At 39.2% G+C, this 26,091-nt stretch overlaps 1 protein-coding gene across 19 annotated transcripts in view; it reads right to left on the reverse strand.

The window, feature by feature from the left end:
* LOC118429535 (voltage-dependent T-type calcium channel subunit alpha-1H-like) overlaps positions 1 to 26,091 on the reverse strand; it is a 111,937-nt gene that overhangs the window by 15,049 nt on the left and 70,797 nt on the right. For 14 of the 19 annotated variants that reach the window (XM_035840037.1, XM_035840036.1, XM_035840043.1 and 11 more), the window contains exons 3-24: positions 22,744 to 22,767; positions 21,713 to 21,810; positions 20,893 to 21,064; positions 20,136 to 20,433; positions 19,044 to 19,136; positions 15,867 to 16,737; positions 14,144 to 14,393; positions 13,697 to 13,796; positions 12,828 to 12,979; positions 11,831 to 12,016; positions 11,257 to 11,380; positions 10,679 to 10,834; positions 9,852 to 9,977; positions 8,728 to 8,818; positions 8,127 to 8,329; positions 7,274 to 7,795; positions 6,965 to 7,053; positions 6,369 to 6,492; positions 3,274 to 3,342; positions 2,291 to 2,475; positions 1,731 to 1,857; positions 750 to 878 (exon numbers count right to left, since the gene is read on the reverse strand). In XM_035840037.1, the coding sequence (XP_035695930.1) occupies positions 750 to 878; positions 1,731 to 1,857; positions 2,291 to 2,475; positions 3,274 to 3,342; positions 6,369 to 6,492; positions 6,965 to 7,053; positions 7,274 to 7,795; positions 8,127 to 8,329; positions 8,728 to 8,818; positions 9,852 to 9,977; positions 10,679 to 10,834; positions 11,257 to 11,380; positions 11,831 to 12,016; positions 12,828 to 12,979; positions 13,697 to 13,796; positions 14,144 to 14,393; positions 15,867 to 16,737; positions 19,044 to 19,136; positions 20,136 to 20,433; positions 20,893 to 21,064; positions 21,713 to 21,810; positions 22,744 to 22,767 (4,189 nt within the window). The remainder of the gene's footprint in view (positions 1 to 749; positions 879 to 1,730; positions 1,858 to 2,290; positions 2,476 to 3,273; positions 3,343 to 6,368; positions 6,493 to 6,964; positions 7,054 to 7,273; positions 7,796 to 8,126; positions 8,330 to 8,727; positions 8,819 to 9,851; positions 9,978 to 10,678; positions 10,835 to 11,256; positions 11,381 to 11,830; positions 12,017 to 12,827; positions 12,980 to 13,696; positions 13,797 to 14,143; positions 14,394 to 15,866; positions 16,738 to 19,043; positions 19,137 to 20,135; positions 20,434 to 20,892; positions 21,065 to 21,712; positions 21,811 to 22,743; positions 22,768 to 26,091) is intronic. The other 5 variants (XM_035840041.1, XM_035840054.1, XM_035840055.1 and 2 more) reach the window with 3 other exon arrangements.

Raw genomic sequence — 26,091 nt, forward strand, 5'->3', positions numbered from 1 at the left:
GTGGGACCAAATGCAATTCGGCGAGTGTGAGACTATACAACGTGACTGCGGGAGAGCGAGGTCTATTGCAGACTGTGTTCATGAACAGGCGGTGCATTCTTGCAGAATGTTATTCGGCCTCATATCTGAGCGGTATGACATTTCGACTGAATGGAGAATGGTGCCCTGTATCTCACAGCATTAAGGTTGACTTGTCTGTGATGATACTGAACCTTGTTTTTCCCGTGGCGGCCATACATACACCACACCAAGCGCTACGCGCTGTTACGCCCTATCCGTACGACTGTCAGCGTGGCATTCTCCTTGCCGCCTCCACACCTCGATTCGGTCATTCAACAGCCAAAAAGGCACATATACTCTTATCAAATGTTAAAGATAAACTTGGATGTTACGTGAAAAAAGGACAGATTGAATCCTTGACACCGCACCCATACCAGCAGGATGATACAGAGTTGAACACAAAAATTGAAATTTGGGCACTTTTTTTTCGTGACCCACTGACGTGAGTAGCCCTGGTGCTCGTTCCACGAATTTATAATCATAAGGAGTTTGATACCGTGTGAAAGGAAATCACACACGCTTTCTTTTGATATATAACACATTAAAATTGATGCAGAAAAAACGGAAATATGATCAGCCAAAGTTTATATTCCAAACTTTTTGTGCCGAGTTTAGAATAGATTTATGGTCAAAACCTATTCCAAACGGAAGAAAATGAGTCCTAACAAAAATAACAGAAATGCACTAACCTGTCCAAGGTTGTCAAAGTTGTACTTCTGGTTGACCCATTTCCGTTTGGTATCCTTCAGGCAGTCTGTCTTGTTTTTCACCCCGTACAGATCAGGGCCTTCACAGTGGAAGAACTTCCCCTTGAAAAGCTGGACAAGAACAAAGCAGAGTACACCAAATGTAAGTATCCCCAGATTCAACACTTTTAGTCATTATGGTACTTTGTACATTGTTGAAAAGTTAGAAGTACTTTATATAGCTTTCGTTCACAACGTTGGCACTCACTCCAAGGACAAACGATAATGACTAATGGCCATCTCTTTGGCAGAAATTTGAGAGTAATTGAGGACACCGGGGCTCCAGAGTATTATGTTCAGACAGCTAACTATCCAATTTGTCTTCTCCCTGAAGAGCAAAGGATTTAATGCTCTTATATTGTAGACTGGCTGATGTCACATTTTCTTAGTAGACGTTATTTTTGAGATGGGATTGAAGTGATGTGACTGGGAGTGTGACAAACAGTTGGATGATAAGCAGTTCTCTGAGGACTGATCAATCATCAGAACTCAAATCTATTCTCATGATGCTGGACCTGTTCACACATGTTGGGTATTCTGTATGCCTTGTTAGGACATCACCATTATCACAAGGGAAAATTGGAGGATGTCAAAATGAAACTCCATTCAGTCTTGTTGCCTAATTGACAAAACTTTTCCTCACTTGAAATTGGAAGAATGCTTACAGTCTTGGGGCTTTCAAACTCATTTTGCACAATCAACTCAAGTTTGAAACTCCATAAATTAGTCTTGTAGCAATATAGTATCAATTGACAAACTCTTCCTTACTTAAATTTGGAAGAATGCTACTGTCCTTAGAGGCTTTTAAAATAATTTTGCACATATAAAAAGTGTACAATCATATATAGGGAAACATTGTCACACTGTACATTAACCCTAGGTTGCTAGGCTATCATGAGACCAGTGTGAAGGAGGGGTGCTAACCTGTACACCGAGTATCCCAAAGATGACAAAGAATGTACAGCAGATAAGAACGATATTCCCAATGGGCTTTAGGGAAGACAGGAGCGTCTGGACAACCAGCTTCAGGCCTGGAGCTCGGCTGATCACTCTGTAGGAAATATAACGGTTATTAACAACAATGCTACCCATTTGATAAAAAGTTATTAGCACCTTATATCATCAACTTTGTTTTCATTAGTTATATATTGATTTATTGACAGATTGGTAACAGAAGCACTAAAACAGCATTGCCGCCAAATGACAGTATTGAAAGACGTGCTCAATTTCAGAATTCTAGACAATTTTGAAAACTTAGAATAAAATCCACAAGTAAGAGCAAGCTTGTAAAATGCTAGATCTTCATTCAAAATATGAAACTTTCCAAAATAAGAGACACATTTGCCCAAACTAAATATTAACATTAACATTAACAATATTTACAACTAACAGTAAAGCAAGCTTGTCACACCATTTTTTTACTGTAAATGATAGTGATTCACTAAATGTATGTCTACAGTCAATATACAAATTATTGTAGTCACCTGAGGGGTCGAAGAGTTCGAAGCAGGCGGAAGACTCTTAGGATGCCGAAGATTTTTGGACTGCTATTGGACGACAGCATGATGACAGTGTCCGCCAATGATATGGCCACCAGGAAGCCATCAATGACGTTCCATCCACTCTTTAGGTATGCTCCTTCACCAAACACAAATCCTAAGGCAAGGACCTACCAGAAATTTTAAAGAAAGATTTCAGTTGAAATAGTATTAGGCATAGAATTATCATTTCACCAAAAGAGAGCTTAATTATATGTTTGTTATCATTGTTATTTGGGATGTATGCTAGCGGAACTAAAAAAGCACATGAAACATCTAGTATTTTTGTACAGTATCCATAAAGAATTTTCCAGGCTCCAGCTCCAATAAGCAATTCAGGCAAAGATATTACTAGCTTTTTTGTTGTATAAAACATCAGTGTAAGTAGTATCCTTTCCAAAAGATTTAAAGATGCAAGATTTGCACAAAAGTATTCATCATCATGATATAGCAGTTCTCTGAATCTGATACTGATATCATTTGATTGATTTATTTGGACATTCTAGACATCTGATTGGCTGTATGCCCAACAATGGACAATCGTCTGTTGTCGCGTTTGAAGAATATTCCCAACATTCTGTGAATAGTTTTTCAAATAACCATAAACATTGTCAGGTAAAAACTATAATTTTGGTTGTGAGAGAGAAGTTGAATAACCATCATTGTTGTCTGAAATGAATATTTCAATGTTCAACTTAATTTTTGTACTGAACAAAAAATTTGCTGCATGATGACAGTTACTGAAGCAACTAGTAGATAGATTTGTGAATAATCCCCAACAAAAGACAGCTGATGCTGTCTGAAATATCTGACTGTTCATAAATTTATCCAGTTGCTGGAATAACCGTTATCATGTTTATCTTACTACCTTGGGGAACATGACAAATTCCTTTATTTATGACAAATTTCTGACCACCAGGCTTACTCACCTTAACTGACATCTCCAAAGTAAAGATGACTGTGAAGACGTAGTTGGCGATTGTCAGAAACATTCTTTCCTGGAAGGGAATAAAAGATAATGGTAATGTAGTGCCAAAACCTCTGAGGGAAGACAGCATGCAAAGGTCGTACAATCACTCATAAATAAATCCCAGTCATCTGTCAAAATATAATGGCTTTTCAATAATTTGACTGCAGGGAAAATTATCCAACTATGTTGCAATTCCTAATTGTCAGTAGGTTCAAATCTTATCAGTTGAAAGCTTTAATCCCAGAGCTGAAAACTATAAAACTGAACCTATTCCCCTTGTTGAATCCAATCAAACTTTTATGGTCCTTCAGGCCTGACCACTTAATGTAAAAGTTTCTTTGACTTAAATCTCTTCAAGACTGTCAGACAAAACAAATAAAGTAAACTATCCAAAATCAGATTGTTTGATTGGTCAGTTGACAGGGCTCGAAATACGACCTGCATATGCAGGTTAGTGCAGTTAAAATTGGAGCTGTGCAGGTATTTCTGGTGTCTACCTGCACCTACTGTGCACTGGTCCATATACTGGGTTTTATACATAAATGTCCTATGATGTAGGTATATATAGATTGTTATTAGCTGCATTGACTGTTATTGCCTATAAAGTATTTAGAAAAATAGCAATGGTTCCTGAACAATTTTAGTATGATCCATACTTCCTAAATTCAGAGCGGTGCATGTGAAATTTGTCCGGTGCAGGAAATTTTCAATATTACCTGCACCAAAAAGTATTTTGAGCCCTGATTGATAGTTAAATAATGTACGTAAAACAAACTGAATCAAAAGCTCCTGTCAAGGACCTCACATTACACTGTCACCTCCTTGGTACTGAAAACATGGCTGCTGTTCTAAAGTTACATCGGCTGCAAAATACTCTCTTCTACATAGATTGAAATAAAAAAAACATATCGTACTGCATAGATTGAAATTCGAAAAATATTATACTGACCAGAGCTGATCAAAAGGACACAGAAATGTTTTTAAGTGGCCTGAATTTTTTTTCATAAAGAACTGTTTCTCCTGAACGAACAAATTCCACCAAAATGTCAGCTGCAGAATGGTAAATGGCTTATCGATTCTAATTTTGTATTGGTATGTGTGTCCTAGAAATAAGGTAAAACTCCAAGTTTTTCTCATGGAAAATTAAATGCATCTACCTTACAGTAATATACAGTTTTAGATGAAACTTGTGCATGCAAATCTCTGCTTAGCAATTTAAGTATAATAATGCTATATATCATAGTATCCTTACTCCTTCAAACCTTCACCAACCCATTATACAGTAATACAATGTATTCCTCCCATTACGAATGAGAACTGCTCCTACATCAAACCTTTTATCTATGGTCCTCTAAATGAAGTAATAACAGGGCACACTCTCTTGAGACATTCTAATCTGGTGTGATCAAAGTATCATAGGCTGAGTGGGCGAGGATATCATGTTCAAAGACTAAGGTTGACTTCATTTGCCTAAGTGCTTTTCAAAGTGCAGTTAGAGAAAAGGACATTAAGACAAAGATAATTCTCTACTGTTAAAAAACATGATTGATGTATTGAAAAATTTTGCCTCTTAAAGTATATGGATAAAGATTAAGATACGCTGAATGGATTTTCCTTCAAAGTCTTGTCTATAGGAGCCAAGTTCCATTCATTTCTGTGCAATCCTGCTATCCCATACATACAATGTATATATGGCTGTAAGGCAACACAAATGGCTAGCTTTAGCAAATCTGAAGGGAGCTGTAGATCACTGGGAAAGCCAAGATGGAGTATCAGTACCTGCATCTATCTTACTGAAAGGCCTACCAAAGGCAGTCAGACTCAGAGACGCAATCTCATGGGTAACAAAGTAACAAAGGCACCATCCGCCTACACATCTTAGTAAATTGGACATCCAATCCAAAACAGCTGCTGAAAGGTAATTTAAGGATATGGTGCAGCAGATATGAATGTAAAGCTGGCTGCAAATGTAGATCATTTCTGTCATAACAACAATATTTGATTCAGTCTACCTGTCTTGGCTACATTGCAATATTTGATATTGCAACTTTTTTGTTGTAAGTGACAGCTCCATAGGTTCATTGTCTAAAGACTATTAAGTCAGAAAAATGCTAGTTGCTAAGCTCTTTTGTCAAAGTAGTTCAGACATACCTTCTTATGAATGTTTATTAACAACATTGATACAGTACTTTAAAACCCCTGAATAGATGACCTCTCAAATCTTCAATAAAATTGTTATTTGCCAAAAGAACTACACTTCCAAGAAGTCCAATAAAGTTCTGCTCATGTTGCAGCAAAAATTCCCTTTTCTTTCTTAGACACAAAACTATATGTGTGCATACAACTGCCACAGGTGATAGAAGTATGTTAGAACAAAGTTCCGGGGTGTCCTAAGCTCCCCTCACACCCAATGGGATCAAGCCAACAACACACATCCATTACATGTGACAGACAAGTTTGTCTCCTAAGCTACTTCAAAGCATTGTTATAGCCTGATGGATAACCACACACTGAATAGGATAGCAGCATCTGATAGGATCTCACAGATTCATATTATGGGGGAGGACACTGGACATACTTCTCCCAGATAACTAGTTTGCAGTGTTTGTACAAGAGGCATAAGTCATGATCAACAGCTCAAAAACTTCATCTACTATCTCCCAGAGTAGGCATATGTCTATTTCATGAGATTATGGTACAGCTTTGATCATGGAAACAGTTCCCGGTGGATGTTGATGGTGGAGGCCCTATCTATGACTGTAACAGACAAACTACAGTGTCCAAAAAGACAGCTTCTCTATCAACAAAAAAACTTTTAAGGAAGCATTAAAAGAAGTACAAGTCTGAAGATATAGAGAAACCACCTGGATGTCTTATTTCATTGCAGTGTTTTATCCCGTCCCTTTGATGTTCGTCAGGTGGAGAACAAAACAAAGTATAGTTGACCATATCTATCCCTCTGAATCTAATGATATTATTTTAGATTGTGTGATGGGTACTGTTTCATGTCAAGCTTTTTCCCAGGTGATTTGTAAAAGGAAGCAGCACACTTACACCACTGTCTGGGTCGATCTTGGGCCTCTCCATGGCCAGGGTGATGCAGTTCATGAAGATGAAAATCAAGATGACGTAGTCAAACCACTTCTTGTTGACGAGGTACTGGCAAAACAGTCGTAACCTGGGGAAAAGGACTTTAGTCAGGCTTCATACATTTTAAAGTAACTACCTGTTGATGCACATATTGTTCTAGATTAGATAAATGAATCTAGTGTGGTATGTATAGCATTACACTTGCATACTAATCAGTTTCCTCCTATATATTGTACATCTTAGTACAATGCTAAACTTTCTTCCCACACAACCGTAGAATGTTACACTGATCAAATTTTTACATTTTATGGTACATCTTATAGAAAATGTCTGAGGTATATTTGAAGACAACACTTGTATACTAGTCAGTTTCCTTCTACATCTTAGTACAATGCTTAATATAAGTTTCTTCCAACACAACAGTACACACGTATAAAATTTCCACATTTTATGTACATGTATATCTTATACAAAATGCACTCGTGTCAGAGGTATATTTGAAGGCAACAGGATTACCAACCAGATTGCCTGATGCATTTCTGTCACCCAAGGTTACTCACCTGTTTTCAGGTGAGAAAAGGAAGAGCGAGTAGTATGCTCTTGTCTTGAAGCAACCTTTAGGGGCAGGGCAGCATTTCCAGTATATGCTCTGTAGAGCAATAGGGTAAAAGAATCAGTTACAGCACAGAAGAAATACTTTGACACCTAGTCACTCTACCAACACAGAATACATTCAATCTGATATAATGTGTATTAACAATAGTCTCTCACTTATTTTTCATCAAATTTTTCTTATTACAGTCCTGACTATTACGCTATGCAAAAGAAGCCAAACACAGTCAGATCCAGAGGAGTGCTTCAAGTCTCACCTTTTCTGGGCATACCACTTTCTTGTCTGTTGGATCTTTCAGGACCACTACATCTGGTGGCCCGTTCACTTCTGTGTCCTTCTCCTTGTCCACCTCCACAGTCAGGACCGGCTTGTCAATCACCGACAGCCTTGGGCCTCCGTTACACTCGCTAGACACGCTCACCCGTGGACTGTTTCCATTGTTCCCGTTATTGCCTGGCTTAGAGTTGACTGACAGGTGACTACAATCACTTCCCTGAGATGTTGTGCTCTCTCTAGTCCTCCCGGCTACATTGCGTGATCGCAAACTTCCTGACTGCCATGCGGCTTCCTGTGGATTGAAAGATGAGCGGATGGTTCCGTCCTCTTCATACGTGTGCGTGGTGTTGGTGAACACTTCGTCGTTAAGGTTGTCTTCGTCGTCAGCAAATAAGATGCTCTCCCTTTCTCCACCCTTACTCCTCCGCCAGCTGAAGTGGCTGCTGCGACTTCCAGATCTGGATAGTCCTGGGGAGTCCTGTTCAGGAACAGTGAGGGCAGACTGGAGGAGACAAGAGAGTGGCACATTAATACAATACTGTCAGAGACGATGATCTTGCATTAAAGGATATATGTAAGTAACAATGAGGCATATATTTACCACCAAAAATAATCATCCACAATCCCCACAATACTTTTTATATCAAATTCTAACGCTCTTTAGCTCATTTAGGAAGCCTTAAACTTCGTCATTGCCATGTTGACCCCCTCCTTCCTATCTTTTGATGTTTTTACAGACCGAAATGTTGACTTAATGATAGCAGATATCTTGATAGTTCAAACTATTTCATAGAGATGTGAGAAACAAAGTACACCATAAGAATTTTTCTCACCGGATTCCCAGGTGAAGAGTCATCCTCCTGTGAAGAGACACTGGCAGGATAGCTGACAGACTTCCCGTTGCTGGGTCCGTCTGTGTTGGGGGAGCCTTGCGGGGTGGCTTCTGTCCTCGTGATGATGGGGGGTTCAGGACCAGCCACCACAAGGGTCCGCTCATTGTTCAACACATTTGGACTGGTGTCATCGCCATCACCATCTATCATCAAGACAAAATCAGGTAAAATCAGTCCTGACACAAAACAAACTTCTAGTACAAACAGCAGACTTAACAAACTCAAAGTTCATGAGTATGATTCAGCTGTATGTTATTATCTCACACTTAAGTTGATTTAAAACGTAACTTGGAAGATACAAAGACAATATTTAGATGAGAAAAGGAACATAACACGTTACACAAGTCAATGGCTGAGCTATACTTGTACTTTTCTGTAATTTAATTCCTTCAATTACAAAGATGAAGATAAAGCCCTACAACTCTGTTTTTGAAATATTTGTTTCCCCAATGAAATTTTTAGAGTGATAACCAGATGAAATGACTTGATATGTGGTAGGAAGATCAAATAAGTATAAATATGGTTCAATGTGGTCTTCTACCTTTCCTTGCAGCACCCACAAGCACCATCTTGTAGTTACTGGGCCCTGCCAGCTGACTGTTTGAGTCGTCCATTTCACTCTTTCTTTCCTCCTGTGGGATTCACATTCAGTAAGTTCTTATCAGATCATGATACAATATTGTAAAGAATTGTGAGAAACAGCCTTTAGTGGACATAATTGCTTTAGATGAAGAACAAATGCAAAATTAATGCAGTGGCCTATGTATTAATGGACGATACACTGTTTTCAATGTTGCCATGCACCTTGGATAAAGGTAGGTTAGAATGGTTAAAACAGCTAGTTAGCATTCATACACATTCCAATACATATCATCAAGCAAGTCTTGCGACACCTTTACTGAAGAACAACATAGAAATGTTAGTAGAAAGAAAAGATTGACCGGTTAGAGACATGAGACATAAGAATCTGATGAGTCAGCATTAGGAAACATAACTGATACTGGATCATTGAGCTTGGAACTTACACTGGAACATCATGGAGCATGGAAAGGGCATGGGGTGAGGCACATCAAAGTTTTTTTCAAGCAAGGTACATGTAATATCATGGGAAGGAGATGCATCAATAAGCATGCAGCAAAAGCTTGCAAATGCCCAGATCACTGAGAGATATCCTCCATGCATTGTGGTGCATGTACAGGATTTCATCAGCGAGTTTAAACACCCTGTACCTTTGACACATACTTATTGTAATAGTTTGTGAATTTTATGTCCTGATCATGTTTCATTCTTCAGGGGTCTCCAGTGTATTAGAAGGTTTTATTGGCCATGCTAGGGCATATTATCTAGTAACTTAACACAATTTTATGCAGCACATTTGGTATTGAATTAAAGCCCACATAAAGCAGAAGCCATGGTGGAACAGGGAGACAGGGAATGACAGGCTCCAGCATAGTGTGGTGTGATGCCTGATCGTTAGGATCACCTTTGACAATTTTTGTGATGATGGATTATCGCTTTTAAGGCATAAACATTGGTGTTTTCTATCAGGAAAGCCGATGGATGGAACGTTATTACAAATGGATTAGAGATGAAGGCAGAGTTACACCAGGAAATAGAGACCCATCACCGATGATTTCACCAAGATTTGGGCAAAGACTTTGTCACCTTCTCTGGTAGGGTCAAAAGTTTGGTTGTGGACGGAGTCTTTTTTGACATCAAACTGGGTCGTTTCCAGAATGCCAGGGTCTGTATAGCTTTTCTTGCCCTTTGGACCTTCTCAATTTTCCGTTGCTGTGAACACAACACAAAACTGCACATCACAACACAGAGAAGTAAATAAAGTATGGCTATGGCATGCATAATACTGACTCCGTAACATGGTTGTGCATTCAGGTGAAAAAATGAGTGTAGTTAACAATCATTCTACTAACAAAGAGGCATAATACACAGAACATATCAGGTAGTGTGAATCAAGGCACATGCAGATAAAATACCATCATTTGATTGCTTTCCAAGAGCAACAGTAATGATACTGAGGCATATTATAATGGCATTAGGAGTGCATTTTGTTAGGTTTACATTAGATCTCAAGGACAAAATTGAAGATCAAATTCCTTTTAAAGTCTTTTCTTATTTGTTAACTCATTAAGAATGTGACAATGTTGTAGTAACATGAGTGCAACATCCATGATCAATGGCAACATTGGGGAAATGTAAAGATTAAGGTAGGACGAAAATCCTGAATGATTGAATACAATGAATCTGGAAGAAATGAATTGAGTTTAATTTCCTGACATAGATTCATCATGACAAACATGGATACATTTAGGAGATGTTTAACAATTATTGCAATAACATCACATTAGCACATCAACTTACCTTCATTTGAAACATTTCATGTATGTTCCACACCACTATCATAATGATTGAGTTAAGTTAAGGAGAAATTCAGACATGTATGACAGCATCACAGAGCACATCTGAAGCCTCACCTCAGCAGAAAAGCCCTCCACTAAGATGGCCACCAGCAGGTTGAACAGGACGTAGTTCCCGAAGGTCATGAGAGCAATGAAATATAGAGCCGCCCACGGAGACGTGTTCTTCATGCCGTTGTAGAGAACCAGGTTCCAGTCTTCCTGTGTCAGGATCTGTTAGTGACAAAAGATTATATATATAAATGAATAAGAACACTTTACATACAATAAAATATGGATTTAGCAACCACTCAAGGGAGTTGCTGAGGACAGGTGGTTGCTCAAGACTGGGTGGGATAAAAGTTGGAACTGTTTTAATGTGACTAAGTATGAATGGAGGTGCGGTGCATTATACAGTACAGGTTGTATTACATTACCAAGCATCTTGATAAGGAAAGTTGGTCAGGTATCTGCCTGAGGACTTGATCTTCGACAACAGTATCCTATGAGTGTCTCAACAGTTATTATTGATAGATGGCATTCAAATGTAGCTGTGAAACTGAAGAAAAGTTATAATGAAGGATTAGTTGCAGTGTGCAGGTAATGTCAACACAATTGTAAGGAGGAAGTAAAACCATTATGTAAGGTTATCTCACCTGGAACACTGTCACAAGGGCCCACAGCAGGGTATCAAAGTTCTTCCGATCACAGGTCACTTTCTTGTTGTGTACTGGATCAGGCTCACAAAACTTGTTGCCAAACAGATGCATGCCCAGAATACTGAAAATCAACATTCGTATTCATTTAGTCTGAAAATACAGCTTAACTACAAACCTGTAAGATAATGTGGCTTGATTCATAACTACTAAGTTAATAATCTGCATCAAATAAGTAAATGATAAATACTTATGATAAACTGAAATTGATATCCATATCTCTCTTTTATGAATCACACTGCAATGGAAAGTCATAAATCATGAGAAATGAAGTTGTTCAAGATAGTAGATATTCATTGCCTGCTACCATTTAATGTGTCAAACATGATAAATGAATCCATAACATCAGTAAAACGTAACTTTAAAGGATTCAACAGTACAACTGTTACAGTTTCTTTATACTAATTTGCTCGGTGCAATCTCATGAGATGTTCATAATTTACTCTGTGCAATCTCATGACATGTTCATAATCCCAGTAAATATTATTGTTCAACACTTTTTTACAAGACGTACCTGAAGATGAAGATGAACAGGATAAGGAGGGCAAAGAAGGTTGCCACATTGTCCATCGTCTTAATCATCACCAGAAGCTGGCGTCTCAAGGCAGGTAAGAACCTGATCAACTTCAGTATTCTCATCAGCCGAAAGGTTCGTAGCACAGACAAACCACCTTCACCATCTTCTGCGATCTCCACAATACTGCAAAATGTAGTAAGCACATTGTATAATGTTATAGACAAGTATTGTAAAAGATGATTATAATATGATAATATCGGGTGTATTTTGCAGCCAGTAGGAACCCAAAGTGTGGGTAATGAGGCTGTTTAACGTGCTCGAGGCACCTCCTCGAGCACGGGACCCCCGTTTTACGTCCCTCCCGGAAGACGATTTCGTGGAAAGCTTCGTGAGGCTACAGCAATCCGGACATCCTTGGTTGGGGGACTCCCATCCAAGTACTGTCCGGACCGTGTGTTGCTTAACTTCCGAGATCGAGGGATCGGGTGTACCAATGCACCACGCGGCCGTATCATCGATTAATAATAACAGAGCTTAAGACACACCAAACATTTACATATCATTACAAAAGCGTATTTAATCTATCATTTTGTTACATGTTGATACAAAATCCTGCATATTTGTAATAAAATCATGCAACAGTGGGGTTCAACTGCCGCCACCTTTTGGTGCATTGGTTAGCGCACCAGGAGACTGTTTTTACTCGCCTCTCTTTTCTTACATTAATTTTGGTTCCCATGCCGACCCTGTTAGTAACAGGCTAAAGATGTGCCAGGGATATCAAACTCGAGATTCGAATGTTAAAAGGAAAGGGTTTGTAGTGTAAGAGCGCTGCCAAACTGACCATACCAAATGGGTCTGACCCTTTTGGCGTACTGATTTGTTTTTTGAGCTTGTGGCCCAGGTTTGGCATGGGCTTGAATCCCAGGAGCCAGAAGACTGTTGTTATCGCCTCTTACAAACATATCTAAAAGTTACATGTCGTTGCCAATACCTGACTATAACAATGATGCCATCAAACACGTTGAATCCATTCCTGATGTACTCGAGTGGCCCGTAGGCTAGCAGTTTCAGCAGCATCTCCAGGGCAAACAGGGAGGTGAAGACCAGGTTACTGATCTCCAGGGCATTGGTCAGCTCTTCAGGCTACAACAGATACAGGTGGAACAGGAGTTGATATAATAGTGAGAGCATTCAGTCATATAAAGGATACCTACAATGTATCTGATTCAGTACAATCTATCATTGATGACTGTTTTGCACCATAAACAGGGAGGTGAAGACCAGGGTACTGATATCCAGGGCATTGGTCAGCTCCTCAGGCTACAACAGATACAGAAGTTTAACAGGAGTTCATATAATAGTGAGAGCATTCAGCCATACAAAGGATACCTACAATGTATCAGATTCAGTACAATCTATCATTAATGACTGTTTTGCACCATAAACAGGGAGGTGAAGACCAGGTTACTGCTCTCAAGGGCATTGGGTAGCTCCTCAGGCTACAGATACAGATGTAGCAAGAGTTGATGTAATAGCCAGAGCATTCAGTCAAATAAAGAATACCTCCAATGTATCAATACAATCTATAATTGTTGACTGTTTTGCACCATAAAGATATTATTGCTCAGATTTGCTCGGAGGTTGAACTATACTATCATTATGGTGATGATAAAAAAGACTGTAACAGTTGCAGAATTAGGTCCTGATGGTAAAATGTATTCTTTATTTTGCAGCAATGGTGTGAGTAACTTGGTAACTATGCTTGCAAATAACTTGTAAGCTTTCAAAGTAAAAAACAAACTAACATTGCATATATATTGTAAATTCTACTGCAGGTAACATGTAGATTCTTTAACCGACCTGGTTGTGGAACTCTATCCCCATGCTCAGGGTGTTGACTAGGATGGCCACCATGATGCCTCTGTTGAAGTACTTACTGTCCACAATGGTTCTCATAAACCTACAACAACATACAGAATAGCAGTTTACATTTTTATCCAGCAGAACTGAATTGCAAGATGTTCCCACTGGTAAAACAAATTAAAGGGACTGAAAATTGAAAAGTAGTTAGTATATAGCCATGAAGCTGTTGGCATTATCCCTATCACCAATTTGGTAAAGGTATTTAGTCATTGACATCAAGAAAGTCTGAGTTGACAAAGGTGAAAACAAAGCAGTAGCTCTATATATCACAACATGTATCCTGAAAGATAATAATGTAGTTGCCTTAAGTATATGACATTTTGTTTTTTTCTCTCTCACATTGTAAGTAATGAAGTTTTATGGAAAATCTAAAATCCTGCTTACTTGGTAAACCTTTCCCAGCAGCCAGGGGGCCTCGGTGGCAGGTCCACACTCTCATCCCTGTACTTCTTGGAGTCCAACTCTTCATCGCTGACGGACACCTCGGATTCCGAGTTTGAACCCCAGTCAAGCTGTGTATGTGTGCAGGTGCATTCTACATGGTCTTTGGACACGACCGCAGGGACTTGTAGAGAGGAGGGGATCACAGATGGGACTGAAAGTCTTTGGACTTGTAGGGACTGATCATTGTCTTCTGTTAACACAAAAAAGAAAACATGGTACATGTGTAGGTAGGCCAGTGGTAGACTTGAACATTGACAACCAATTTTGACATTTATAATACTTTTGTATCACACAGTTCAAAGACAGTTAATAGTAATTCAATATGACATTATAGAAGATCTGCCAAGCAGTTTGCTTCAATGTTGAGATCTGTTGCCAACATGCAAATGGTGCCAACATCATTTCATACAGGTGATATCTATTGTGCAGGGTGCCTTCAAGAAATGCTTAATTCCTTAAACATAATATGTAGAAGGAACGTGCAAACCTTACTGGTGAGCAGGGCAGGCCAATAAGTGGGAGGTTGAGAGGGTTTAACAACCAGTTGTGAAACAAGGGAAGCAACCAACCTGCTGAGAGTCTTCAAAGGTCGGTCTCCCTGCTGAGCAAAGCTCAAGAAATAGGGTGTACATGTGTGCTCTGGCGCATGCTTTCCCGGTGCACAATGTGCATAGCAGGCCACCCAGCGTAACCCAAGCATGGCAGATATACATGTACAGGGAGAGGTAGAACCACAACACGCAAGTCTTGACAATGTGCTATATGCTGATGAGCTGTTCTCTGTCTCCGCACATCAAAGAAGAAGTGAAGTGATGCTTACCTTTGCCTTGCCTGCGGGATTGTTCTTTGTTTGCTGACCTATGCAGATTTTGGAATCACAATGATTTCTTTTGGTGGGGAGGGGTTAAAGTCAAGATACCTAATCAGCAGTACCTTGAAGTGACTTGTCCTTATTTTTGCACAAAAGGCAGCAACTGAAAATGCTTCAAGCAACTTCTTCACAGTCAATTTCAAAACACAAATCAGGATGAGCAAATTGACAGAGAATCAAGTTTCATTTCTTATTAAAAGTTGGAAGAAAACATTGACACCTTTTCATTGTTCAAGGTAATTGTTATTTTCTACAGTTTTGAATTAAACCATCTTATTGAAAGGTATAAAGTTATATACAAACAATCAATTCCAGAAGTGTTGCATGTGAATTAACTATTATATTTTCTCCTGGTCAAATTTATCAAAATCAAGGAGAATGTGTAAGCTTTAAACAAAAATTAATTTTTCTGGGGTGCTCATTGATAAACAAAATCCTGCAATGGTCAGCAACTAAACCCCACCATTAGAGATTTGTCTCACTTCAAATATTAGGAAGGCAATGGGAACATGATTTAGCCAGAGTGATACCAACTCCAAGATGTCCAAAGATTACAATGAAAGACAATTGAAATGTTTGGGTGCTCAACACTGTTATGATGATTATTGTTGTCATTACTGATGTTAAGATGGCCGTGACATTGGAGAACATCCCACAGCAAATTGGAGAAGCACCAGGTCAATCATAGAGAGAGAGAGAACTCCAGGACAGTGATTATCAGACTAGGTCAGAAAGGTCAGAAGGGGTCATGGGTCAGTCATGTGACATGTTAGCAGCCATCACCAAACCTACCTTGGAATATGTTGGGATCCGACGTTACTGGTTTGGTCGAAGGCCCGGGACTGGAGTGGCATGATTGGGTGACCGCTCGAGCAATATTTTTAGTGGATGCGACGGCCAGGGTCTGCAGTTCTTCCACGGGAGGTCTGGACTTCAGGGGGGGAAGCACCTTCACCCCAGGGGTGGCAATGGCTGGCAGGGGGACGCTAAGATGTTTTGGTGAGGGCACGTTAACATCTTTAAGGGGAGGGAGGAGGGAAGACTTTCTTAATGTAGTGTCAGGCTCACCATTGGTTGCAGCATCACTATGCGAAGACTGTAGGGACTCTCGTGAACGATGCACACCGTTTGTTGAAGGCACTCGAAGCAAGTTAGACTTGCTCGGGGACTGCAAGGATTCCACATCGCTAGGTTCTGGAGTTGCAATAGGGGCGAGGGGACTCGGACAAGGGCTCTGAGACAACGTCACCTGGTACTTTGGTGGACTACTCTGTATAGGAGGCAGGGGGTTTGTTGCACCTCCGAAGTGGTAATGGTGGTGGTGATGATGGTGGTGGTGGTGAACACACACAGACTTTTTTCTCCGCCTCCTCTTCCTCTGTAAGGTTAGAGCAGGGTCCACTTTTCTCTGGTGTCTCCCTTGGAATCTGTGATACAATCTCAAGACTCTTCGCCTCAACCGTTTGCACATGTGTACGCATAGTTTGAACACCTCTTCGTAGCAGCCCCTTGGGTGGTCTGGATTTGGCTGGCTGGATAACGTACTGGTGGAAAGGTACTTCCGTCTTTGTTCCTCCATGAGCCTACTCTCTCTCTGTTTTGTTTCTGAGAACTGTGTGGCTATGACGACTAAGCAAAGGTTGATCATGAAAAATGATCCAATCTGCATAGAGACAAAGAAAACAAACCTTGCATGAGGGAAGTGACCAACAAATGCAGTGACTTTAGTGTCAAAAATTGCACACTAAAATTTGTTTTCTAAGCATTTCAACATATGCATCCAAACAAAATTTCTAAAAACCTCTTGTTCTTACAGATCTCTATTTGTTCAGTAAACTATACATCATATGCAGATAGATTTACTCCAATACAAAGTAAATTGAAATTGTTTTGCCTCATGCATGTGGTGGCATCTGATCAGATACTGCTTTCAAAATACATACAGTCAAACCTGCCCGAGCGACCACCTCTTCTCAGCGACCACCTGGCCATTTCGACCGCTTTTTCTCGGTCCCGATTTATTTTCCCATTGACGTAAGCATTAAGCGACCTTTTCTCAACGACCACCTGGCCAACGCGACCGCGACCGGCCCAAATTCGGACCCATAACGACCGCATCATTTTCAAAATTGAGGTTTTCATCGATTTTTTGCTGATAACTTTGCGCGATTTTGTGCCGAAATCGGCCAGTCTGCGTCGGATTTTGGGGTTAAATTTACAGTTTACAGTGTGCCTTATGTATTTGACATTAAAGACCTTGCTTCTTTGCGTGCGTGCAGTGTGCTTGCTTTTTGGCATTAAACACAACGGAAACCATTTATACTTTGCATCGGGCATATTTTCAGTCGATACTCTTCTCAGCGACCACCTGTCCAAATCGACCGTTTTTTTCCGGTCCCCCGGGTGGTCGTCATGGGCAGGTTTGACTGTAATTTGTAATGTATCATGCAAACATTAGGGGAAACATATACAACTGCTTTCACAGCTTCAGCGAATTAAGACAAAGACTACTTACTCTTCACTCTCTTAGATGTTCAAAGACAACAACTACTACTTTCTACAGTGACAGTAAAATACATTTGCAGTTACTGTGAGATATGCAACACTATATAAAGCATGCCTATGACTTGAATACATATAAGCAACAAGCAAGTGCAATAAATCCACACAATTGCATTCTTTACTATCATGCAACTACTAGCAATACATCTATAAGAACGCCTTATATAGAATACTGGGAACAGCACAAAGCTACGTAACATTTCTAATCTATGCATGCCATAGTACAGCACAGTTTTAGACTAGATAATCAAGACCCTTGCAATCAGGATTTTGTTAGTTTTCTTCTCTTTCTTTGCAGGAGTGCAAAAACTCAATTGTTAATGTTTGCATGCAGCTCAAACCAATTGGCTACATGGCTACAAAACAAAATGTCTACAGAACAACAGAGTAGGACTCCAGTCCAAGAACTACCAAAACTACCAATCCAATTTTATGATCTAATTTATAACTCAAGCATGGTCAGCTAAAGGGGAACCACTTGTATTCAGCTGCCTACAGTTTAAAGAGGGAAGATGATCTCTGCAGGGGAAAGACTTTGAGAATACTTATCATGAATGTGATTGGAGAAAGAAGACAGTGTTCTAATTGCAGGACAGGTCAAAAACGTGTAAGATCATGTTCAAAAGTATTTTTGGGACAGAGTGGTGTGTAGAAGTCACAGGATTTTCACAGGGACAAAATTAAAAAAATAACATGATTCTTAGCAAGTGGGAAGTGCAGTACAAAAACAACATTAAACAGGTTGGGAGGAGGATACAGAGTAAGATTTAGGATTCGTGTAAACTTCATAAAGCTGGGAAAAGTTGTGCAGATATAGAAGGAAAAATAGAAAACGTGTAGAAGCAGCTGAATGCAAACATGGCATACCTCGCTGTTACTCACACGTGTACTTACGATGATAAGAAATACGAAATAAACAGCGTCCCAAATGGAATGCGCATCCTGAACACTGTACATGATGTAAACCCATCTTGCAAGACTGATTACCTAGAAGTCGGTAGAGAGAGTAGCTAGCAGTGTTGAGCAGAAATACGCAGGGAGCACAATATACTGTAGGTGATACTTAAAAACAGAACTGAAGTCAGTCATATCCACATGTATTTGAACAGCAAGCTTCTTCTAACTAGTACATGGTTGTGTAGAATGGAAGAGAGCCTTTTGTACGCTTTTACATGAAACAGTCCCAAAGGGAAATCTTCCTTTTTCAGGAAATGTTCCTCAATCAGATCCAACTGTTTTCTCTGTTTGATATTGAACATTCTGCAGTGTGTCAGATAAAATAAGCAATTTCACAATCAAATATGAACATTGATGTTGATTGAATCAAATACATCTACAGATATGGGACTGAATGACTTCAGTTGTGAACCAACTTCTACAAACACAAATGTGTTGATCCATACTTACAACAATGAGAATAACAAAATAGACCCAGTTCCAAACGGAATGGCAATCTTGTATATAGTACATGATGTCTACCCAGCCCTCTAAGCTGATAACCTACAGTGATCAGAAAGAAATGGTTCATTAGTAAAAATTGACATGCAAAGCTCATGCTCAAATTATGGAGAAAGTAAGGATGCTTATATCAGATTCATGCACTTTTTAATTCATGTGAAATAAAGCTTTTATAGCATCAGAGAATGAACTACTGTAGTACGGTACCTATGTCATGACTATGGATATGACATGATTTCAGTACATGGGTATTAATGTCTGTATAGAGAACAAAAGGACTAGAAGCAGACATGCAAAAGAACAGTAAATTGAAAATAAAAGGCTGGCATTACAATTCGTTGCTTCATACAGTGAACCCCAAGGCGCTGGGTATTCTGCATTCTGTTATGTCTATAATGCACATTCAAACATCCACGGACACAGGAGAAAGGTTGTAAATTGCCGTTATTACTACATGATACTACATGATCGGGACATTTGCATTGGTACATCAAACATGGTTTCGAATAGGTTGTTAACTATACAACCCTGCAGGCTTGCATTAGGTGTCTGATGCATGATCTCATGACATTCTGTTGTTTCTATATGATACACCATTTCAACCTGCTTGTCTGTGTAAGTGTAAATTACCTGACAAAATTATCATACTGCATTCAAATTCTGCAGACTGACTTCACTGATGTACATGTACCATTTTGTGCAAAATTAACTTAACGACTTGGAGTGCATTGCCTCTTGGCACTGTGTGATACATTTCTTTCCTCATAACACAATAGCCGCTGACAGTCTCTGGAATGAAATGGTCATGTCACATTGATGACATCTTATCATGTATGACAGTGTTTTATTCTGACTTAAGCACCACTGCACGGGTCAGAAGACCACAAGTTCTCTACCCTGCATCACTTGCAAAAGAAGCATTTAAGCACACAACTGTAGCAAATCAGCCACAAGACAGACAGACCCTCCATGAGATATATGATACGCCACTTGGTCAACATAAAACAAGGTGTCCTACCTTCAACAAAAACAATGACTTACTTGGAAAATTGCTACCCATGCATATAGTATGTTGTCAAAGGAGATGGCATCCTTGAAAGGGTTGTGCAGCCCTTCTTTGCACTCTGTATAGTACTGGTTCCAATTGATGCAGTTTGTTGTGAGGTTCATTGTTGTGTTCAAGTAACCCTCAATTGTTCCGTTGCAGACTGCATCCCCATCCTTTAGAGGTGGTATGTCATAACAGTGCAATAGTCCATTGCTTTTGGAGCAGATGAAGTCTTCTTCTTCAGAGGGCCTGTAGTATGGGTTTCCCATGATGTACTTTTCCAGCGGTTCCCTGAAAATTTCCAAGACAATGTCAGTCATGGGGGTTTGCAAAAACAGAGAAGGAATTATCATGCATATAATGTTAAGAGTCACATACTAAGCTGTAAAATCTACACGTATAAAGCTTATCATGGAAACTCATCTGCGTTGGTAGTAATCATAGTGCAAATCTTTCTTCCAACGCAAAAGTACACACAGTTCATGTTTTCTCCTGCTCCTTATTCATGTGTTCTGTTGTGTTGTATTAGAAGAAAGTTTAGCTTTGTACTATGTATAAAGCTTGGCAGCAGTGAACTGTTGATTAGTCACTGATATACTCTGTATCTGTATCTATACAGCCAGTATAACCGCCCTTCAGCGTAACACACCAGCTTTGCTGCAGCTGCTGTTAACGTATGTCATGTTATACAAAAAAATCATCAGAGCTATGTAAGAAATATAGTGTGGTCATTCAAGCCATTGTACTCACGGTAGCGTGAGGTTTGTGATGTTGCTGTCCAGGTAACATCTGTTCCTGAGCTCCCCTGCCCAGAGCTGCACCCCCAAAATGCCGAAGATAAAGAAGACAAAGAAGCAGAGCAGGAGGACGTTGCCTAACATAGGCAGGGTGTCCAGCAGGAGCATCACCAGAATGCGCATACCTGGCAAGAGTTGGGTGTTAACAACAATGGTTTGCTCACAAATACATCATTCAAAACTACCAAATCTTACACAGCTGTCTTGACAATATCTAGTTTAGCAGGGGCTTCAAGCTGTTTTTGCTCTGTGTGATGTCAGAGGAAACTAACAAGTCTGGAAAAGGAGTTACAGTTTCTAAGAAGCATCATGCTAGAAACATTGTTTCCCTTAGGTTGACCATTGTAACTTATTATATTAGGTGGGGGAAGAACTTTCATATAGATGCCCACAAATCTGCATAACCACCACTATTTCAGCACCACAAAGAGGTACCACAAGTTTCTTCACAAGCAAAACCAAAAATGATCACAAATGTCACATTTTCAGTGTGATCACAAATGTCACATTTTCAGTGGGAAAGGTGTGCAAATCACAAAAAATATAGTTCAGGCCATATCAAAGATGTGCAGACTGACATGAAAGAATGGTATCAGTACAAAATTTATGGGGCCGTGCATGAGCGGTGCCCTGCTAGGGGTGCATCCATGCACAAGTCAGCAGGGAAAGATTCAAATTAACGGTCACAGTCACAGGTGAAATTTCATGCATAATGAGGAATCAGTCTGGGAAGGGTGAAAAAAAGTCACACCACTGGTCCACTGTTGACTTACTAGGGACTCTGTTGATGGCCCTGAGGGGCCTGAGGACTCTGACTGTCCTAATGGCTGATAACGTAACACTTTCCAGTTCCAGAGAATATTCCACCATTCTGCAAAAGAGGGAAGATACGTCACTTTGACACAACCAGTATACAACCAGATCAGACATCTACAGACCATGCAACATGCTTCTAACATATATCACACTATCTCTTTTTTTCATAGTAAAAAAAAAACAATATTAAAAAAATAAAAGACATACTGCTTGCCATCCCGGCATGATGGTTACAATATTGCAACCTACAAGTTGTAGGTTGAAAGCACAAATATAATACAAAACATCTAATACTATACAATAGATATATACCATTGATACATTGTGTTCTAAATGCCTAGTTGCTACAGTGCAAGGTACATTTGTAGTAATGCAGGTGCAAGACGCACATTGAGATGTAGCTGAAAACAAACAAAGAGTGAAGGTTTAGAATAACACCAGGTAGATTGTGCGCTACATGCAATGCAGTGATGAAGATGGTATTCCAGGGGGAGAGTTGGCAGAAAGCAGCAGAAATTTGACGTTTACATCCAAACAGTTTGTACTCCAGGGATAAAGTGCTGAAGCAGGCAAAACATTTAACGGAATTGCCTCTTTGGAAAAGAAGTCTTAAGGATGCATGGGTGATGTGAAACTAGGTGGTGTGACTAACTTTTGTCTCAAAATCAAAGAAATAACAGCAGGGAACAGTGAATTCAAACTTCTGCACACACTGCAGTCAGGCTACAAGCTACCTGGTTACATAAACATACAATTTGTCTTGTCTACTTGACTCAGCAAGAAGACAGTTCGAGGAGAAACCTACATATGGATGGCAAGTAAAAACCATGCTGTATGGATGTAAACCATGTTGTTAGACTCCTTGACCAAGGGGCACTTCCCGCAGACAGACAGTTCATGACATGCCCATGCAGACATGGTACGGTTAGACGTGTTCCACTTAGAAACAAGCATTCACATTTAGAAATTAAAACAAATTCTCCCTTACATTTTCATTACATATTCTGCCACGCTATGTAGGAGTGAAGTACAGAGAGATCGTGATTAAAATGTGGAAGGAAAAAGTCTCTAGTTAGCAGAACTATAGGCTCTTACTCTTTATAAGTGTTACCAAGAGAATATAGCTTGTGATGTCTCTGTGTCTTAAGGTTTAAGTTAAACCACCAATCCACCATTTCTGAACAGCTTGGCAAATGCAACTTTCAAACTTGACTATGGATTATAAGGCATTAGCTTGATTTAACGGGACCAAAAATAATGGCATTTATCCATCCACCATGTAACATAGGATTTGTGGTATTGTTAGGTTTGAGATTGTATTTCCCATTCTTAAGTATAAACATAAACATAAATTGTTGATATCAGTCTTTTCAGAACAAATCTATCCTTGACGAAAATCCCGTAAACTCCAGACATTATTGTGTTTGCAAAGACAGAAGGCTACAAATTTGGTCAAGAGGTCAACAAGATGTGAACTTTCCTTGATGTAAGAAGTGACAAGCTTACATGGCTTTTTTGACTATCTAATCTACATGCACCCCCACTCAGATGGTTTGATCCAGAATACCCAGGTGGCGTACAAACTGTCTGCTCCATTTCCTGCTGTCTCATCCTGATGCACCGAGTAATTGTCTGTCCATTGGTTACAATTGTTGAAGTGGGCTTCTGTTTCTTCCAGCACTAGGCTAAGGGTTGCTCGTTTTCCAACCTTCTGTAACCTTTATCTGACCCAGTTGACTTCTCATATATCAGAACAATTGCAACCAGATGGATTTGTGTCAAACTATAGGAGACATTGCTCCATGGAGGATTAAAAAAATAGCCTTTTAACATACAAAATTATGGAATAACTGGATGAAGGATGGCAAAAAAAATCTGAGTATATCCCAAGTTGTGTGTTTGCACCTACTTAGACCTATTCTATCAGAGTTTTGATTATGATAGGTAAGAATGTAGACTTAGGACCTAACCTCTCTGGCAAAATATTACTTTGATTTACGAACATGCTGATATGGTACATGAGTATGACAATATGATGGCTCATGCACAATGATGATAGACATGAGAACTTTTGTGCATTAGAAATTTAGAAAGAATTTAAATCAAATGACCAACTTGAGTATAATTTTCAGCTGCACATTATCCAAAAGTTGAATTATCAACCAGTAGTTGGGTACGCCAAAAAGCAGTTACTCAAGCAACTGGATATGATTTTGGAAACGTAGTTGTTAACTGTAGTTGGATACTTATTTTTAACAACATATAGTTCTGTGATTTCACCCAAAAATGTCTAAGAGGTATAGTTTCTGTATGGTAACAGCTGGTGTCCACAACACATATTTCTATCATTGTGCACCTCAGCATACAGGTAGGGAAAAGATCTCACCTCCAGATGTATTCAAAAATCCTGAGCATGGAACACAAAACACAGTGGGAGGTGAATTTAGACCACAGCAATTGCATTGCTTAGCAATTTGAAATAAAACCAAAAGAGCTGTTGAAATGGGGAACAAACAGGACTTTTTTGTGAAATGGTGGTGAAATGGGGACAACTGAACAAATTTTGGACCAAAAATTGATACCAACTGGGTATTAATTCATACTGTTGACCTTATCATTTATTCATGTAAGAGTGTTCCATGCGAACTGATCACTATTATGTTTAAATGTTATAGAATGCATTGCAAAAGCCACTTATTCTCCACCACCCCCCAAAAAAATCGACAAACTGTGTAATATCTGTCTCTGTCAAAGATGACACCAACTACACAGTAGATGTATCATCAAACTCAGATGCCGAATATCGTTACATACATGTATGCAAAGTAATCCATTTAATACCCTGTGCTACTTCTCATTGTGCAAGATCCTCACCAATAGAGACAGCAGCTAGTATCATGGTGGATGGATGTAAGGTTTAGTGTGCTATTTATCAAATTTCTCAAAACTTACATAGGGTGATACCAGCTAAAAGCACAAACTTTGGAGATAGCTACAGTTATCACCAGTTTGTACCATTAGCAATCGAGTTTAAACTTTCTAAAGTTTCTCTGTGTGGACAAGCTGTTGTGGATTGGTGGCTTCAGGTGAAAATATTCCCAGCATATATCTGCTGTGAGCTATGACGATATACAAGCTTCCACATATATTTCATGTAGCATATACTCATGTACAGTCAACAATTATACGTAGTCATTCCAAAATCTATAGACCAGAAGTTGCTTAGAAATTCCAAAATGAAGTTTCTCTCCAAATCAATTGGTAAGTTTGTACATGACTGCTTTTTCAAATTTTCAATTAAATGTATAGCAATAATTAAAAATAAACTCTCAATTTTGCAACATACATAATTTGAAAAAAATTGACAAACTTATCATGGGCTTTTAAACCTTCTTTCTATTAAATTACGAACATGCATGCATGTCTAACCGATGTTTCCCTAGCATGGCGTCCAGCTCACAGCAGATAAAAAAAGAATTAAAATATTGTGTATATCGTAAAGGGACATCTATTTGTGAGACACATCAAATCTAGACTCCCAATACCATATCTTGCTAAAGTGGCTAAAACTAAATACCAACATTCAACATCAGACACACAGATATGTTTTTTTTTCAACTGTAGTGTTTGCTTTCTCTTGGCTGTATGAAACTTCCAGTAACATAACAGCCATTGTTGACAGTGCAATCTGGCAGTGCTTATTTGCATACTTTTCATCTTCTGTCAAAGCACTCCTTATAGACAAGTATCTGTAGTCTGCAATAATGCATGAATAAAAGACCTATGAATTACATCATCCATTTGCTTAAACAGAACCCAAAACCATAGAATATGTTTGCACACACTCAACTTGGCAATCACCTATCGCTCACTTACTTGATGAAATTCTATAGGAAAAATCTGTGTCAAGAATTTCAGGTTAAGCTAAGGTCTTTCTGAATTCTTGAAATGCAGAATAAGGAGGTTCTGAATTCTTGAAATGCAGAATAGGGAGGTTGGTTGGTGATTGTCTGATAGGTTTGGTGGGATAGCAAAATAGGCAGTGAGATGATTTGTGTACAGTAGCATCATTTTCTACATTGTACAATCTTGGCTCAAAAACTCAGCAATATTAATATCAAGCAACATTTAAATGAATAAGGACAAGGATCTTAAGCTGTAAGGAGATCAGTGCATGTATACATGTCTTTCCTTAAACAGCTTATTTTCAAAAACATTCTGGTCTAATAATATCATTAGGGAAATACACAATACATTTTTCTGCAAAGATCATCAAAGTCATGTACATTTGCACTGCTCAAACTGACTTGCACAAACAGACCCTGACATAGTGACA

This window comes from Branchiostoma floridae, chromosome 13 (genome assembly GCF_000003815.2).
Source record: "Branchiostoma floridae strain S238N-H82 chromosome 13, Bfl_VNyyK, whole genome shotgun sequence".
Classification (NCBI taxonomy): domain Eukaryota; kingdom Metazoa; phylum Chordata; class Leptocardii; order Amphioxiformes; family Branchiostomatidae; genus Branchiostoma; species Branchiostoma floridae.